This window comes from Colius striatus, chromosome 4, assembly GCF_028858725.1.
Source record: "Colius striatus isolate bColStr4 chromosome 4, bColStr4.1.hap1, whole genome shotgun sequence".
Lineage (NCBI taxonomy): Eukaryota > Metazoa > Chordata > Aves > Coliiformes > Coliidae > Colius > Colius striatus.
This window is the reverse complement of record NC_084762.1, coordinates 88,275,610-88,291,193: the sequence shown is the minus strand read 5'-3', so window position 1 is coordinate 88,291,193 and position 15,584 is coordinate 88,275,610. Positions and strand designations below refer to the sequence as shown.

The window sequence follows — 15,584 nt, the reverse complement described above, 5'->3', positions numbered from 1 at the left end:
ATTAACGGAAAATGTAACTGAGCAATGATTATGCAACAATGATCTCTAAGAAAGTTGAATTCAATTATCACAAACTAAATGCTGCACAAAGTAAACAATACTTTGCTTCCGGAATCCCCACAGTTAAAATGAAACATGAATTAGAGATCACAGACATAAAAAAAAGCTGCCAGCATTGTTAAAAATTCTTGGAGATATATATCAAATCATTTGCATTTACTTGGTAATACCATCTGCAGCAAACCTATTGTAAGCCATTTTTCTTCTAAGACAGTAAATTTCTCTGAATGTCCTTACACTCCAGTGCCCTTTTATGAACTGGCTGTCAAAGCAGTAATCCAGTAGAAATCGTACTGTATTTTTAATATCTTAAATGACAGTTGTATTCAGTGGGTGCTGTGAAACCAAAGTCTATTAGAACTGAGTCATCCCAGGCTAATTCAGTTCAGATTGCCTCCAATTTATTCGATAATCCCAGTATCTAAATTTCTAGCCATTCGATGAGCATGATATTTTTCCCCAGGCTTTTCTGTTTATAGTATAGGAGCCTTATGTTACTTGTCTTAATGTGTGCTTGTACAGTTCACAGGCAGGACCTGTTCTTCCATGGGATATTACAAATACTCCAGTCCACTCTTCTGAGAAAATGTGCAGTTATCTACAGTGTATTAATTAGAATTTAAATTAGTAGATACCTTTTACAGTTCACTGAAATAAGCACCTTTCTTTTGAAAACTTGAGTTTCTACTCTATCGGTCAGTGCAGAATTTGATCAGATCTAAAGCCTGCAAGAAATCACGTTTTTTCTGATTATAAAATATTCTATCTTCATCTGAAGATTTCACAGAATAAATATTTTATAGGTCAAAAAAATAACAGGGAGATGATCCAAGATGTTACAAGCCATCATTCAGTCTTCACAGTTACACGGAAATGATACAGATGAGCTCAAAGTCCTCTTGCAAGTCAGAGGATACTTACAGGAAACTTCAAAAAATTTCACTGCTCATAAAGCCTCCATGAACAGTTGTACTTCTTCCTTTTGCAGACTTACATCTTAGCTTTTAAATCTTAGCTACATTTTAGCTCAAGCACTTAGCCTAACTTAAGACTTAGACATTAGAACAGAAAGTAGCATTTATATTACAACATCCCACCTGTAATTGGGATTTAGACACTCCGTACCCAGGTATTTCTATAACTCTTGATTTTTGTAATGCTTTAAATTCTTTATGCAATTAATGTAAAAGAAAAGTTCAAATGAGGAAGGCTAGATTTTTCCCTTCAAATCCTTCAAGATTCCAGTTGTCACCATTGACAATAGGTAGTTGGTAACGTTGCAAGGATCAGTACTAACACTTCTGGTGAGGCAGTGCCCAAAAATCTGCCATCTCAAGGTACCATTATTAAATTTTTCTTCTAGTCTTCTGGATGACTGCATGGTCAGGGCAATTTGAACAAGAATGTAAAATCCATTCATTATAAAACATGTAAAATAAATCTACATACAAAGGTTGACTCATAGGGGACATCTGAGTGTTTTCCAACACTCATATCTGTATAGGTAGCATTAATTTATAGTTAATTGAGACTATACAACTTGATCTTAAAAGCTCATATACACTAGACTTGAGTGAGTCTGACTGCTCCATTTCTCTCTTTGCAGATGTAAGGAACTGTTCAGAACTCAGTAAAACAATCCAAGATCATGATTTTCTCTGTAATGAATTTTTGCATGTATATTGGTACAAATTTTACAAAATAAAATATACCATTATTCCATTCTCTTCTTTTGCTCTTCTAATCATTGAGCACAATTGAAATTCAACTTTCAAGTATGGGAACATTCCATATTTAATCAATTTAATATTTACTCTAAAGCAAGGAAGTTTTGCCCAATCATATTTGTGCATATGCAAGGATCCTTATTACAGCTGTCTTGCAAAACTCAGTCTCACTTAAACTCTTTTTAGCTGCAGCTGGAAATGTGAATTGAAATGACAAAAAACAGGCACTTCACAAGGAGTTAATTTATTCATCTTATTCTCACATCTTTTCACATTCACCTTAATTATTCTTGTATTTAATTGTATTAATGCTTGTCTGGCCTGACAGCTGATAGAAAAGAGACAGTAGTGGAATAATCAATCATCAGATGATAATGTTTCATTTTAACAGTTATCACCCAAGCTAAATGGATGTCTGAGAAAATAATTTGCAATTGCTCTTACCTGTAAGAAAGAGTCATCATCTTTATCTTTATGTCTATATAAGAAAGGAAATATTTATAGGAAGAAAATTCGCCTGTGTTTTCACTACATGTTAGTAAAATTCCAAAGATGTGATGGAGTGCCAGATGGATGGGATTATGGATGGGACATAGGATAAAATTCAAGATAAGGATAGCTATTTGGTGACAGTCAAATATGGAATATGAGTTGAAGACCTAACTATAGAATGAGATTAGATCTGACGAGACAATCGTTCCCTCAAATATATTAAAATGTACGTAAAATAGATCATAGAAACATAGAATGGTAGGGGTTGGAAGGGACCTTTAGAGATTATCTAGTCCAACCTCCCTGCAGAAGCAGGTCCACCTAGATCAGGTCGCACAGGAACATGTGCAGGTGGGTCTTGAAGACCTCCAAGGAAGGTACTATAGAAAAAAGGGATGTCCCAACCTCCTGACATCCACCCCTTAGATATTTATAAATGTTAATAAGATCTCCCCTCAATCTCCTCTTCTCCAGACTAAACAGCCGCAGTTTCCACAGCCTTTCCTCATATGAAAGATGATCCTGTCCCCTGATCATCTTGGTGGCCCTGTGCTGGACTCTCTCCAGCATTTCCCTGTCCCTCTTGAGCTGAGGAACCCAGAAATGGACACAGGACTCCAGATGAGGCCTCACCAGGGCAGAGTAGAGGGGGAGCAGAATCTCTCTTGACCTGCTGGCCACACTCTCCTTGATGCATCCCAGGATGCCATTGGCCTTCTTGGCCACGAGGGCACATTGCTGGCTGATATTTAGCTTATTATCAATCAGGACTCCCAGGTCTCTCTCTTCAGAGCTGCTCTCCAGCAGCCTGTGCTGGTGCATGCGGTTGTTCTTTCCCAGATGCAGGACTCTGCACTTGTCCTTGTTGAACCTCATGAGGTTCCTCTCTGCCCAACTCTCAAGCCGGTTGAGATCCCGCTGAATGGCAGCACAGCCTCTAGGGAATCAGCCAGTCCTCCCAGTTTAGTGTCATCAGGGAACTTGCTGAGGATATACTGAGATATACAAAAAAGATATAGTACATAAAAATATTTTTGAACTGAGAGAAATTCTAACTATCATATTATGCTCCAGAAAAGGATGAACATGCATATTCATTGAGGTTTTCCATTCTATGTGTTGGGTTGTGTGGAGAGGAATGGCTACATAGAGCATAGTGAGGAAACTTTCTAAGGAAAATGACAGGAGTAAAGGAGAAAGGAATGGAAGCATGAAACAAAGTAGAAGTAGAGGAAGGACTGTGAAGAGAGATGAAGGAAATAATCTTAAAGAATAGGAAACAGTACTTCAAAAGTGTAAATTATAAAGCACAGTCTTTCAATGTCAAGACCTAGATGACAATAGTGACTCTTGGTATGGTGGCTTCATTTTTAAAAGCTTGTTAATCATTGTTGTAAGAGTGCAGAGAAAAGTCATAAAACCAATCTGTGAAGCAGAAATGCTTTCACAATTATGAAGCTTGATCTGTTTAGCTGAGCAAAAACAAAAGAAGATAAGCTATCTGGTAGCAGCATATAAAAAATGTTTTGGGCAGAAACCACTAGATTTCAAAATGAGTGATGGTATTACTAAGTGATGGCTTTTTTCAAATCAAAACTGAATTTCCTCCTAGAGTAAATACTTCCATCAGACATAAGTTAACAAGCACAAGCAGTTAAAATGTTCCAATCTCTGTGGCATGGAGTATCACAGTGGACAATGGTCCTGTTTCTTCTGCTCTTTAGCTTGGGACACAGTGGCAGCATAAGTGACAGAACATGCCTCCAGAAGTTGAAGGCTGCTGCTTTCATCACCACCTTCTCAAATGTCCTTATTTCTAAAATCTCTGTCACTGGGAAGAGGGAGGAGAAGGAGATTGTATGAGGCCCAGCTCCTCAAGGACTCACTCACTTGCTGTAGCAATGGAAATCCTACAACATCCACATAACAGTGGAAATTAGAACAAACCTTTATGCTGTTATATTTGTTTGGTAATTCAAAAAGTTCTGAGTGTTTTCTTCTCTTGGATTATATCCCACTAAAATACAGCTGAAAGAGTAATTATTAGGACAGAAAATATAGTCCCAGCATAAAATGTAAACTGAACTCCAGAAATTAGGTAACAGCTTGTCTTCATTAAAAGCCTGTAATTAACTGTGAATATTAACATCAGCTCATGAGAGAAGAAAAAAAGAAAACAAAACAAAAACCAAACAAATAAACAAAGATCCAACACAAAGAAAACACAAAACAAAATAAATCCACCCAAACACTAAAAAAGCCCACAACTATTTCAGATGATCTCATTGTCTGTCCTGGCAGGTTTCCTGTCTTTAGCATGAAAAACTGCTTTTAACTTCATCTGTTGAGTATATTAAAAAAATAGTTAAGTGATCAATGCCTGTTAAAGTGAAATAATCAGGAATTGTTTTCATATGCCATGATTAATAAATAATTGATTAGTTATATAATCAAATCATTGATCCAGTTCTGATTTACTTTCATTTTTTTTCTTCTACAATGTATCATGCTCAGTCTATTATAGAACGAGCCCTGATTAACAGAAGACAGAATGATGCTTCACAAAAACAAAAGCTATTACTTACCTTCATTTCTGTGTGGTTGTGGAAAGGGACATTGCAGGACATTCACAAGTTCAGACAACAGTTTTCAGATAGGCCACAGAGTGAAAAGGTGTCACACTGGGACTTGATCACATCATCCCCATGTCCATTTCAGTCACTGACTGCAAATGAACAGAGCTTCAGGACCATATATTTCCCCCTGTTTTTGCTGTTGAGTGACTGTTTAAATTGAATTGGGTAGTGATTAATAGATTCACATACCTCTGAGGCCTCTTCTCTTAGAATGTGCCACTTGAACATCAGAACAAGCTACCCAAGGAGATGGTAGAGTCCCCATCCCTGGAGATATTTAAAAGCCATGTAGATGAGGTGCTGAGAGATGTGGTTTAGTGGTGGGCCTGGCAGTGTTAGATTGGTGGTTAGACCTGGTGATCTTAAAGGTCTTTTTCAATCAAAATTGTTCTATGATTCCATGAAATACAGCCAAAGCTGTATTGGTATGATGACATCAGGGTGTATACAATTATACAGCTTTTTTGTAACAGTTTTCAAATGAAAAAGCTTGTGATAATATTGTTTGTAGTCCCTTATGCTATATTAGTCTCCAGCCTCTCAGAGCAACTAGACATAAAAACCAGGAGTATAGCAGTGTTTTAACTCTATGTTGCTACAGCATCTGTTGAAACCAGAGCAAGTCAGTTATATTAATAATGAATCTGATATTAATAATAGATCCGATGACACTGAACTTCTCCAGATAATAGTTTCAATTGACATTTGAGTCCAACGCTAATTCCAAGGTAAACTCACTCTGGAGATACTTTAAACTGGTGTCTTGGGATAATACCTATCTTAAATTGTAAATTGAATGCTGTGTTAACTCCATCCACAACATATTACATCCTATGAGTCATATTACCTGAGCTGTATTCTTCAAACTGTTCAGTAGATTGGTGAATTTTGTTACCTAGCTTTTAAAAAAAAAATAATAGATTGATCTCCTTTTCAAGCACAACACAGTTCCCAGAACCACATCAAACAGAGGTCTTACCTCAGTTCCCCTCCTACCCTCTTATGTTAACACCAAAACAAACATTTGAGTTCATTTAGGAAAATTCCATAAATCTGTTCCATCTCACCAAAAAGTTCTCAATGCCATTGAAGCTTAGGATTACAGAATGGGTTGTGGGAGAGCTAGTTGACCAGGAAAAAAGATTCTATGGCTGTTTAAAGTACCTCAAACTATAGACAGAACCTTGCACAGTTAAACTGGGAAATGTAGCCAGATGTAGCCAGTGTATCATTATCTAAACATACAAAATGTGAATTCCAGGACATTCGTTTTTTTTGGGAGCTATAGGAAAGGTTGAAAGCAGATTTCTGATTTGTGGTTCACCTTCTACGTGCAAATAGGAAAGTCTCTGTTTAACTAAAGAAAAATCAAATACCCACCAAAGAATGCTGTCCAGAAGGAAATGCCAAGATCTAATTAAAATCAATGAATTTTTTATCACTGACTTGATTGAAGTGAGATTAACGACATGAATAGCATCAATCAGGACTGCCTCATCCTGGATAAGATATCAGACAGCTTGTGAGATGAACAGAGCTGCTTTATAGATCATCAGTAATGCATGCACTTTGTCAAAGTATTCACAGAGCGCCAGTAAAGCAGCAGAAGCAAATACACATTACTTTTATTATTAATTAGAAGCCTCACTGATAGTTGAATAAATTTAAGAGACAAAAGAACCAATAGATGTTGAACACTTGAACTTATGTAAAATGAACACTTTTTTCTTCAGTATCTAGTACATACTATTATTTGTAAGTGTTTTTCTGAATAAATGAAAGCTACTCATAGTGATGAAGATGATCCAGGATTCGTGAAATAGAATGGTAGGGATTGGAAGAGACATTTAGAGATCATCAAGTCCAACTCCCCTGCAGGTCTACCTAGATCAAGTCACATAGGAACATGTCCAGGCAGGTTTTGAGGACCTCCAGAGAAAGAGACTCCACGCTCTCCCTGGGCAGCCTGTACCAAGGCTTCTTTCCATTATCCTTTGTTCTGTCACCAGAGACAATAGAAAAAAGGGATGTCCCAACCTCCTGACATCCACCCCTTAGATGTTTGTATATGTTAATGAGATTCTTCCTCAATCTCCTCTAGACTAAATAGCTCCAGTTCCCACAGCCTTTCCTCCTAAGGAAGATGCTCCAGTCCCCTGATCATCTTGGTGGCCCTGTGCTGCACTCTCCAGCAGTTCCTTGTCCCTCTTGAGCTGGGAAGCCCAGAATGATACACAAGACTCCAGATGAGGTTCATGGTTTTAAGGTTTTTTATTGCTTTCTTTCTATAGACGTATCTAAACAAGTATGTGCTAGTCTGGCTGTTAGGAAGTTGGTTTGAACAAGATGAAATCTCCTTCCCTTCCTAATTCAGAAGTCTATTTTACTCCATATCACTCCAAATTTAAAAGAAAAGAATGATTGAATGATTCCATGGCTTTTTACATACCGATCCATCAGCTCACTTTTAAACTACATCAATATATTCTTTATTCAATTTAAAACCTTACAATGAAAGTTCAGGGAAAACTAATATCTCCATAAACAGGTTCTCAACAGCTCTGCTTTCAATCTTCTCTTGCAATTAATAAAGCAATGAGAGCAAGACTGGATCATTTATTGTGTTCTGATTAATGCTCTGGTTAGGGTCTGTTTAAATATGTAACAAACTCCTGTGGCTCAATTCAGTCCCCTCATGCAATGAGTTTCTTACCTGTTAACACAAGAGCAATTTGCTGTGAAGGGTAAGTAAGAGGAGGATGTAAGGATAGGGCCCTGGAGGTGCACCAGCACAGCAGCAGACAGAAAAGCAGAACATCCCTCAGTCAAAGGATACAAGCAGGTAGCCAAATCTGCACAATGTCTGCATATGAAGAGCTGCAATCAAGTATCATCTGAGCAGCACAGAGGAAGAAGTTGCCAGGAAAGACTACAAGGGGGGTTAGGACCTTGATTAGATACTGCAGCATCCTGCAGGACGGAGTGTGAAGATCTGAACAAATGCAGAAGTCCTATGTGACTGATTGAGGAAGCCAAAGCCTTTTCAGGCACTCACCATGTTTTTGTGACAAAGGAAAGGTTAAAATCCAGCAATCCTTAGTGAACAGTCCAGAAATGGAGAGGTGCATTTCTCAGTTGTACCATCATTTGTACCTAGTCTCTCCAATAATATCTGTGAATGTTAGTTCCTATATAAGGTACAAATACAAGACTTTAATACATAGTACTTATAATGAGTGGAATGGAATGGAATGGAATGGAATGGAATGGAATGGAATGGAATGGAATGGAATGGAATGGAGTAGAATACAGTACAATATAATACACTATTTCAGTTGGAAGAGACCTACAATGATCATCTAGTCCAACTGCCTGACCACTTCAAGGCTGAACAAGTTAAAGCATGTTGTTAAAAGCGTTATCCAAATGCTTCTTAAATGCTGGCAAGCTTGGGACATCTACTCCCTCTCTAGGAAGCCTGTTCCAGTGTTTGACCACCTTCTCGGTAAAGAAATGCCTCATCATGTACAGTGTGAACCTCCCTTGATGAATGTTTGAATCATTACTATGAGTCCTGTCACTGGATAGCAGAGAGAAGGGATCAGCACCTTCCTCTCCCCTTCCCCTCCTCAGGAAGCTGTAAAGAGCAATGAGGTGACCCCTCTGCCTCCTTTTCACCAAATTAGATAAACCTAGAGTCCTTAGCTGCTCCACATAGGACATGTCTGCCAGCCCTCTCACCAGCTTTATTGTCCTCCTCTGGACACATATAAGGATTTTCACATCCTTCCTAAACTATGGGACCATAACTGCACACAGTGCTCAAGGTGAGGCTGTGCTAATATTGAATACAGTGGGACAGTCACCTTTTTTGACCAGCTGGTTATTCTGTGTTTAATGCACCCTGAGATGCAGTTTGCCATCTCAGCTGCCACAGCACTGCTGACTCCTGTTGAGTCACCTCTCAACTTGCAGCCTGGATGGTTCGTCTCTACTTGATCCTCTCCCAGCTTAGACTTATGCCCAGTGTTACTCTGTCTGGCATTTGGACTTGTTAGATTCCATGACATTTGTGATTGCCTAGTGCTAGTATTTGTCTAATGTTAAACACTACTATTTATGTTACACTACTTAAAATCTAAATTAGTCTAATGGAGTATGTATATATACATATATAGATATTATGTGACCTGATCTAGGTGGACCTGCTTCTGCAGGGGCTTGGACTAGATCTCTAAAAGTCCCTTCCAACCCCTACTATTCTATGATTCTATGATATACTATTAGATAATTTTACTAAACTTACGGTCCTGTGGTGTGCACTTTTTCAATGAAAAGGTTTTTGCTCAATTATTCCTTTGGATCCAATTAGCTTTGTATTTCAAGATAAGAAAATGAGACATAAAATGAGAAATAATTATCTTAGTCTGAACAAAAAGACAAAGGCAGACTGGTGAAACAATCATGTGGGAAGTTGTGTGATAATTCTTCTGACAGTTACAATTGTTAGTTTAGATTTTTTGCAGCATATCTATAAAAAATTCTTCAAAACATGTTAGAAATTGTAGTGCTTTCACTTCTCTTTGACTCTTCTCACAAAATTTAAGACTCTACTTCAATACAGAGAAGTGATTGTCGTTTCCTGTCTTCCAGAGACAGCTGATTGTTTCATTTTTATCTTTCAAGCCCTCTTACTTGCAAACCAATAAAGAAATTTGTAAATGAACATTATAAATTTGGAGTATCAAAACACAGTTAAATCCCTTCTGAAAGCTTCTTTTAAATTATTTTATGATTAACTTTTTAAAATCTCTTCCTTTTAGGTATCTGAAATGTGTCAGCTTCCTCATAGGATAGACAGGTCTTGTAGGCAACCAACTGCACTGGGTCTTACCATATGCATGCTTTTCCCCAACGTATCAGAATATGCAGGAAATGGAAATAAAGATCAATTGCTTGTTTACAGTTCCTCACATTTTTATATAACTAGTTTCTCTCCATTTTAACACTTTTTTTTTTTTCCTTTTGATCCACAAACTGAATTGATGGTCTTTGCAAAAACAAAAAGCCAAATATTGAATGCAGTAAGCAGTTTACACTTTTCTCCCTTAGAGAGCGTCTGTCAAGGTCATGGCTGAGGCACTGGTATATATCTTCAGAGATGTAAAATAGAGCTGTTCATTCTTTGCTTGCTCTGTTGTGTGATCTTGCTATGTTGCTGTTTACTTGAGTGACCATAGAACTGGGCCTCTTCACAGAGAAACAGCAACCTTGTTTGTAGACAAGAGTGCAGTAGCACCACTCTTTTCAAATTCTGAACAGGCTATTCAAATATTAATAAATACTAGCTCTAATAATATTTGTGGTGCAAATAATTGTTGTCACACAGGCAAAACCAGAAAAGTTCTTTTTGATATCCTAATGGACAAAGTTCTAAAGTTTTCATTGGAAGGTTACCGTGGTGATGTGCTAGAGTATCTCACTACTGATTTGGAAGCAACAATCCTAGGTCTAAGATACTACTAAGGTGCCTGTGGCTATGAGTGATATATGTTGCCTTGTATCAAAAGAGGAAGATACTATTTTAACACAGTAAAATTACTCTTATAACAAAGAGATATATTAATTCAAAAGATTGCTGGGAAAAAGTCCCTTTTTTGAGACTGCAAACAAATACGCCTGCATATGTTTAGTTTCGAAGAGGTGAAATGATCTTTTCCATCACACAAAATGAAATAAACTCCTTTATTATGACTCTAAACTCGTTAGAATCACAGAATTATTGTAACAGAGCAAATGGTATTCTGGACAAAACTACTCAAAATAATTACCTTTTGGAGAAAAAAGTAACTCTGGAAAATGTCAGTTAAAAAAGTAACATTTTGTTAGAGATTGAAAGTAATTAAAAATTACAGTAGAATATAAATGTATATGCAGGTGTGATGATAATAGTTTTTGTAATGTTGTTGAATGCTCTTTTATAATTCTGAGATGAAGAACCCGATAAGTCAAGACTCTTCACTCAGATACCTTTTCTGTCTGATGGGAGTAGTAAGGTGTGCCACTGAACCATGCATGCAATTAAGCACTTAAAGGTAATAGAACTTTAAGAGTAATTTTGTCATCACCTATACATGGCTACCTAGAAAGTTACCTCTTTATTTTACAGACTAAGTGGTTCTTTAGAACAAATGACATTGTGTTTTACATAATGTCCTTTTTCTAAAAGATAAGGAAAACTGTGACATATACTTTCATTACCCTGGTCTTTTTCCTTCCTTTGTTTTGTTGTACAGATACGTTAGGTCAAGAACAAAGCATGACATTGACATGAGAATAGGGATACATTCGGGATCGGTTCTGTGCGGAGTGCTGGGCCTACGAAAGTGGCAGTTTGATGTCTGGTCATGGGACGTGGATATCGCAAACAAGCTTGAGTCAGGTGGAATTCCTGGGTAAGGTGATGACGTGTATCTCCCACAGTCGGAAAACGTTGCCAACACTGTCTACTGTAAACCTTGCCGGCAGATGAACTGGTTTAGGTTATTTCATCATCTGTGACCTGGGTCGATTTTTTTTCTATGTTGTGGTTAGCAAGGATTTATGAGGCTATAGTCAATAAAGTAGAAATGATCAGCTTGCAGAGGCATTGGAAAAGTCAAAAAATGTTCTTTTTCTTTACCAGCTAAGATTTCTTAAAAAAGGTCAGTGGTTGTATTCAAACCATGTAATATTCAGAGGTAGCCTAAATTTGCCTGTCAGGTGTTGACCATTCCCGAGTTTTTCCAGGCTTCATTCTCTTGTCCTTTGCATTCAAATCTTGTGAGGCACTAGGTAATTTATTTTATTTCATAATGCACAAAATATGGGGAGAATTATGTGTTCGTACATCATTATGCTAATAACAAGGCATTATGGACAGCAGAATCCCTAGAAGTCTTTTAAATAATTTGATACTTTAATAGATATTTGAGACATTTATATTAGCCTGTTTATATGTGAAAATAAATGGGGTTTTTTTTAGTTGCCTAGTTTTTCTTTGTCTGAGGTGGCTAATTCACATGGAAGATTAAATGTTATGTCTGCCTGACATGGCTTATAGCCCATGGTAATTAGGAAGCTGCAAATCCTAAATCTGGAGCAACAGTAGTGGTTGTAGGAATCTTATGATCACTTTTGTTCTGCCTTCCATTGATGAAAGATGTAACAAAAACTTCCCTAAAACCGTTCCATTTTTGGCCATGGAATATAGAAGTGGATATCTTTAAGTGGAAAAAGTCCAAGTGATGCTGTCATCTTGAGTTAGAAAGGTTTTAAATCATCAAATCTGAGTCATGTGCTGTACTCGTGATCAGTCAGAGCTGTCATGTTTCCAGGAAGTTATATTTGGTTTATATTGTATTTGCAAACGTAGGCCTATTACACCAATCCCATGGTAGACCTTTACACCAATATACATTCTTAGAATCATCAGAAAATGAAACATTCCATGCTCTGAAAACAACTTCTGTACTCTGCATATGCCGTGAGTGTATAAAACTGCAGGAAAAAATTTCTTTTCCTGCTGCTTGTCCCACGTATCCTCAGATGACTAAGAAAGGTCACATGCTACTTTGTTAACATAAGCAAATCAATCATCTAAGTTTCACCATCCGCACCTATAAAAAGTCTAGTTTATTGCTGTTAATGTGTGCAAGTAGTACAGCTATTAATGAATAACTCAGAGAACTCACCACCTTGCTGATAAAATGCCTAGTTAGGTTGCAGTCTGTTGGAGCAGAGTGATTTCTACTCCTGTATATCACTTTGCCAACAGAACAAAGCCTGTATGTGACAGCAATTCACTAAAAGTCCCTCAAAACAGTGATTTACATCAAGCTTTTCATACTGTGAAGAGCAGATTTAATAGAGCAGTTAGGTTCACTACAGTCTCTCCTTACTTTTCCCTGCTGCCAGCTTTCAAATCCCCATCCTTGCCACAATACCAAGATCACAGAATCACAGAATGGCAAGGGATGGAAGTGACCTTGAAAGATCATCTAGTCCACTGCTCCTGCCAGAGCAGGACCACCTAGAGTAGGCCACACAGGAACTCATCAAGGTGGTTTTGAATATCCTCAGAGAAGGAGACTTGACAACACCTCTGGGCAGCCCATTCCAGTGCTCTGTCACCCTCATAGTGAAGAAATTCTTCCTTGTATTTCTTTGGAACCTCTTATGTTCCAGCTTGTTCCTTGTCCTGTCATTGGACATCACTGAGAAGAACCTGGCTCCATCCTCCTGACACCTGCCCTTTACATATTTGTCATTCCTGTTTCCAGAGTTGCCCTACTTTCCTCTGTTTCATCATAAAAATTTCCCTAGTTTTATGAATTGTCTTGCTCCCATAGTGTGAAACAATGGTAAAGATTAACCACAGTCCTTTTCTGATTGTGCAGTGGAGGGATGCAGATTGCCTGCTGAAGATGGGGGAGGATCGCTTCATAGTCTGGGATAGACGATAAGGGACTCGGCTCTTCCCCTCACCATAGAATCATAGAATTGTTTCAGCTGGAGAAGACCTTTAAGATTGAGTCCAGCCTTTGAATTATCCCCATCAACCACTAGTTGCATATCAACCTGACACTTCATAAGCATGGGTGATGCAGGGACAGATTTCTCCCAGGTGCAGGCAGCCCAACTGTTTTGGAAGCCTTCTTCTCTGGAGGTTTTCAAAACCCACCTGGATGTGTTCCTGTGCAACCTGATTGAGGTGAACCTGCTTTAGCAGGGGGTTGGATTGGATGATCTCTATAGGTCCCATCCAGCCGCTACCTTTCAATAATTCTGTGTGATCCTGTGGACAGAGATACTCAGAAATACTGCAAAAAAGCAACCATTTCAGGTGTTCTGAGAGGAAATAAATGTGTCCACAATAAGTGACAAAGAAATCATGTCAGATCTTACAGTATTATTTCAGAGAAACTCTTATACCAGGACCCCAACTTCTAATAGTCTTCACTTGGTGTATATAGGTGTTAATCTACGGTATTGAAATGGCATGAAAGCTAGCTAGTAATTCATTTTCCAGGGTGTATCAATGACGTGTATCATCTAAAGCCTTGGGCCTGATCTATTTTCAACAGTAGTATAGGTTATACTTTCTTAAATACACAGGTTCCTGGTTTACTGCATTTGTATAAAATTAGAAAGGCATCTCTCCACTGTACAGTTTGCAAGTTTTTTTAGTAAGAATTATACTTCAATAGCCAGCTCCATGCTCTAGTTGAAATCAGTATTTCACGGCTATGTAATGCAGTTTTCTCAAATTATATTAGTTGAAAGTCAGCACAAAGATAGTCATCCTGACAACTACTTTCCTTTTTGTCCTTCTTTTTTTTTGTTTTAATGAGCATTTTACTTAAATCAATTAAACCTATTTGGGTTTCTAAGAGCTGGGAAATGCACGGTCTTTCTGAGACGTCATAAGTTCTGGTTTTCAAATACAGGATAGAAGTCACTTATATTTGAGAAACATTTCAAATGTTTATCATTGTCAGTTTTACTGACATTTGACTACAAAAGAGTGATAATCCCTGTGAACATTATAAAGGCATGACTTCAGACAGTGAAAGTTCTACAAAGCCTCTGTTGACCTCCTATGAAAACTAAGACATGTTAAAAAATTGGCTAAGATAGATTCAAATTCTTAATCTTTTCAATAGATAACTGATCTTTCATATTCTATAAAGATCCAATTTTTACCAAATTTGGATACTCCTGGGCATTTCACTCTACTTAAAGACAGTGTGAAACCAGCACTTTATTTACTGGAAATATATGCACATCATGTACTTATAGCTTTTAGCTTCATTAGTCTTTTATGCAATTTAATTCTGTAGTGGTATCCTTTATGTTCCAGAAGGAAGTTCCCAAGGGGTATGTCATGACTATTTCATTCAATGGAGATGAGCCAATTTGTGGTGCCTGAGGAAAACACCTCAGCATGTGTCAAGAAATGATCAGGAATTTTATCTGACTCTAAATTTTATCTGTTGAGAAATCTGACTTTCAGAAACTGCTATGCAACTAAAGTTTGAAAAAATTAGACAATTTTAATGCAGCCACTACATTTATGTTCTTGAGTTAGATAAATGTCTAATGAACATCTCATTTATTTACAAATATGATGCTGCATGAGAAAGTATAGTATGACTAACTGTGTGGATGCGTTTTAGAGGTGTCTACAATTTACCCTATATATAGGGACTTGAAGATTTCTTAACAATAGAAATCAGAAAGACTCAAAATTATTTTTATTTGGTTGCATTTTTTTTACTTGGACTTCTTTCTGTCCTTTTCAAGCAGTCATAATTATGTGCAAATATCAAACTCCTCCAAGTTTGGTTGGAAGACATCCAAAACCTATCACATGTTTGCAAACTTTGAGCTTTTTGTATGTCATCTCTAAATGAACTCATAATTTCTCTTACCAGAGATTATCACCTCACTTGTCTCTGTATAGTTTCCATATTTCCCTAATTCACTTCAAATACAATCAGACCACTAATTTCAACTCTGTAAGCTACCTCAGGTATCTGAAGAGCTTCACATAAACTGCTCTAGTTCATGCCACATATTTTCCTCTCAACATATTTACTTGAGGTAGTTTTCATTCACTTGGAATAGT

At 37.4% G+C, this 15,584-nt stretch overlaps 1 protein-coding gene across 2 annotated transcripts in view; it reads left to right on the top strand.

Annotated features, from left to right (window-relative positions):
• ADCY8 (adenylate cyclase 8) overlaps positions 1-15,584 on the top strand; it is a 122,118-nt gene that overhangs the window by 61,035 nt on the left and 45,499 nt on the right. For both annotated transcript variants that reach the window (XM_061995076.1, XM_061995075.1), the window contains exon 6: positions 11,212-11,370. In XM_061995076.1, the coding sequence (XP_061851060.1) occupies positions 11,212-11,370 (159 nt within the window). The remainder of the gene's footprint in view (positions 1-11,211; positions 11,371-15,584) is intronic.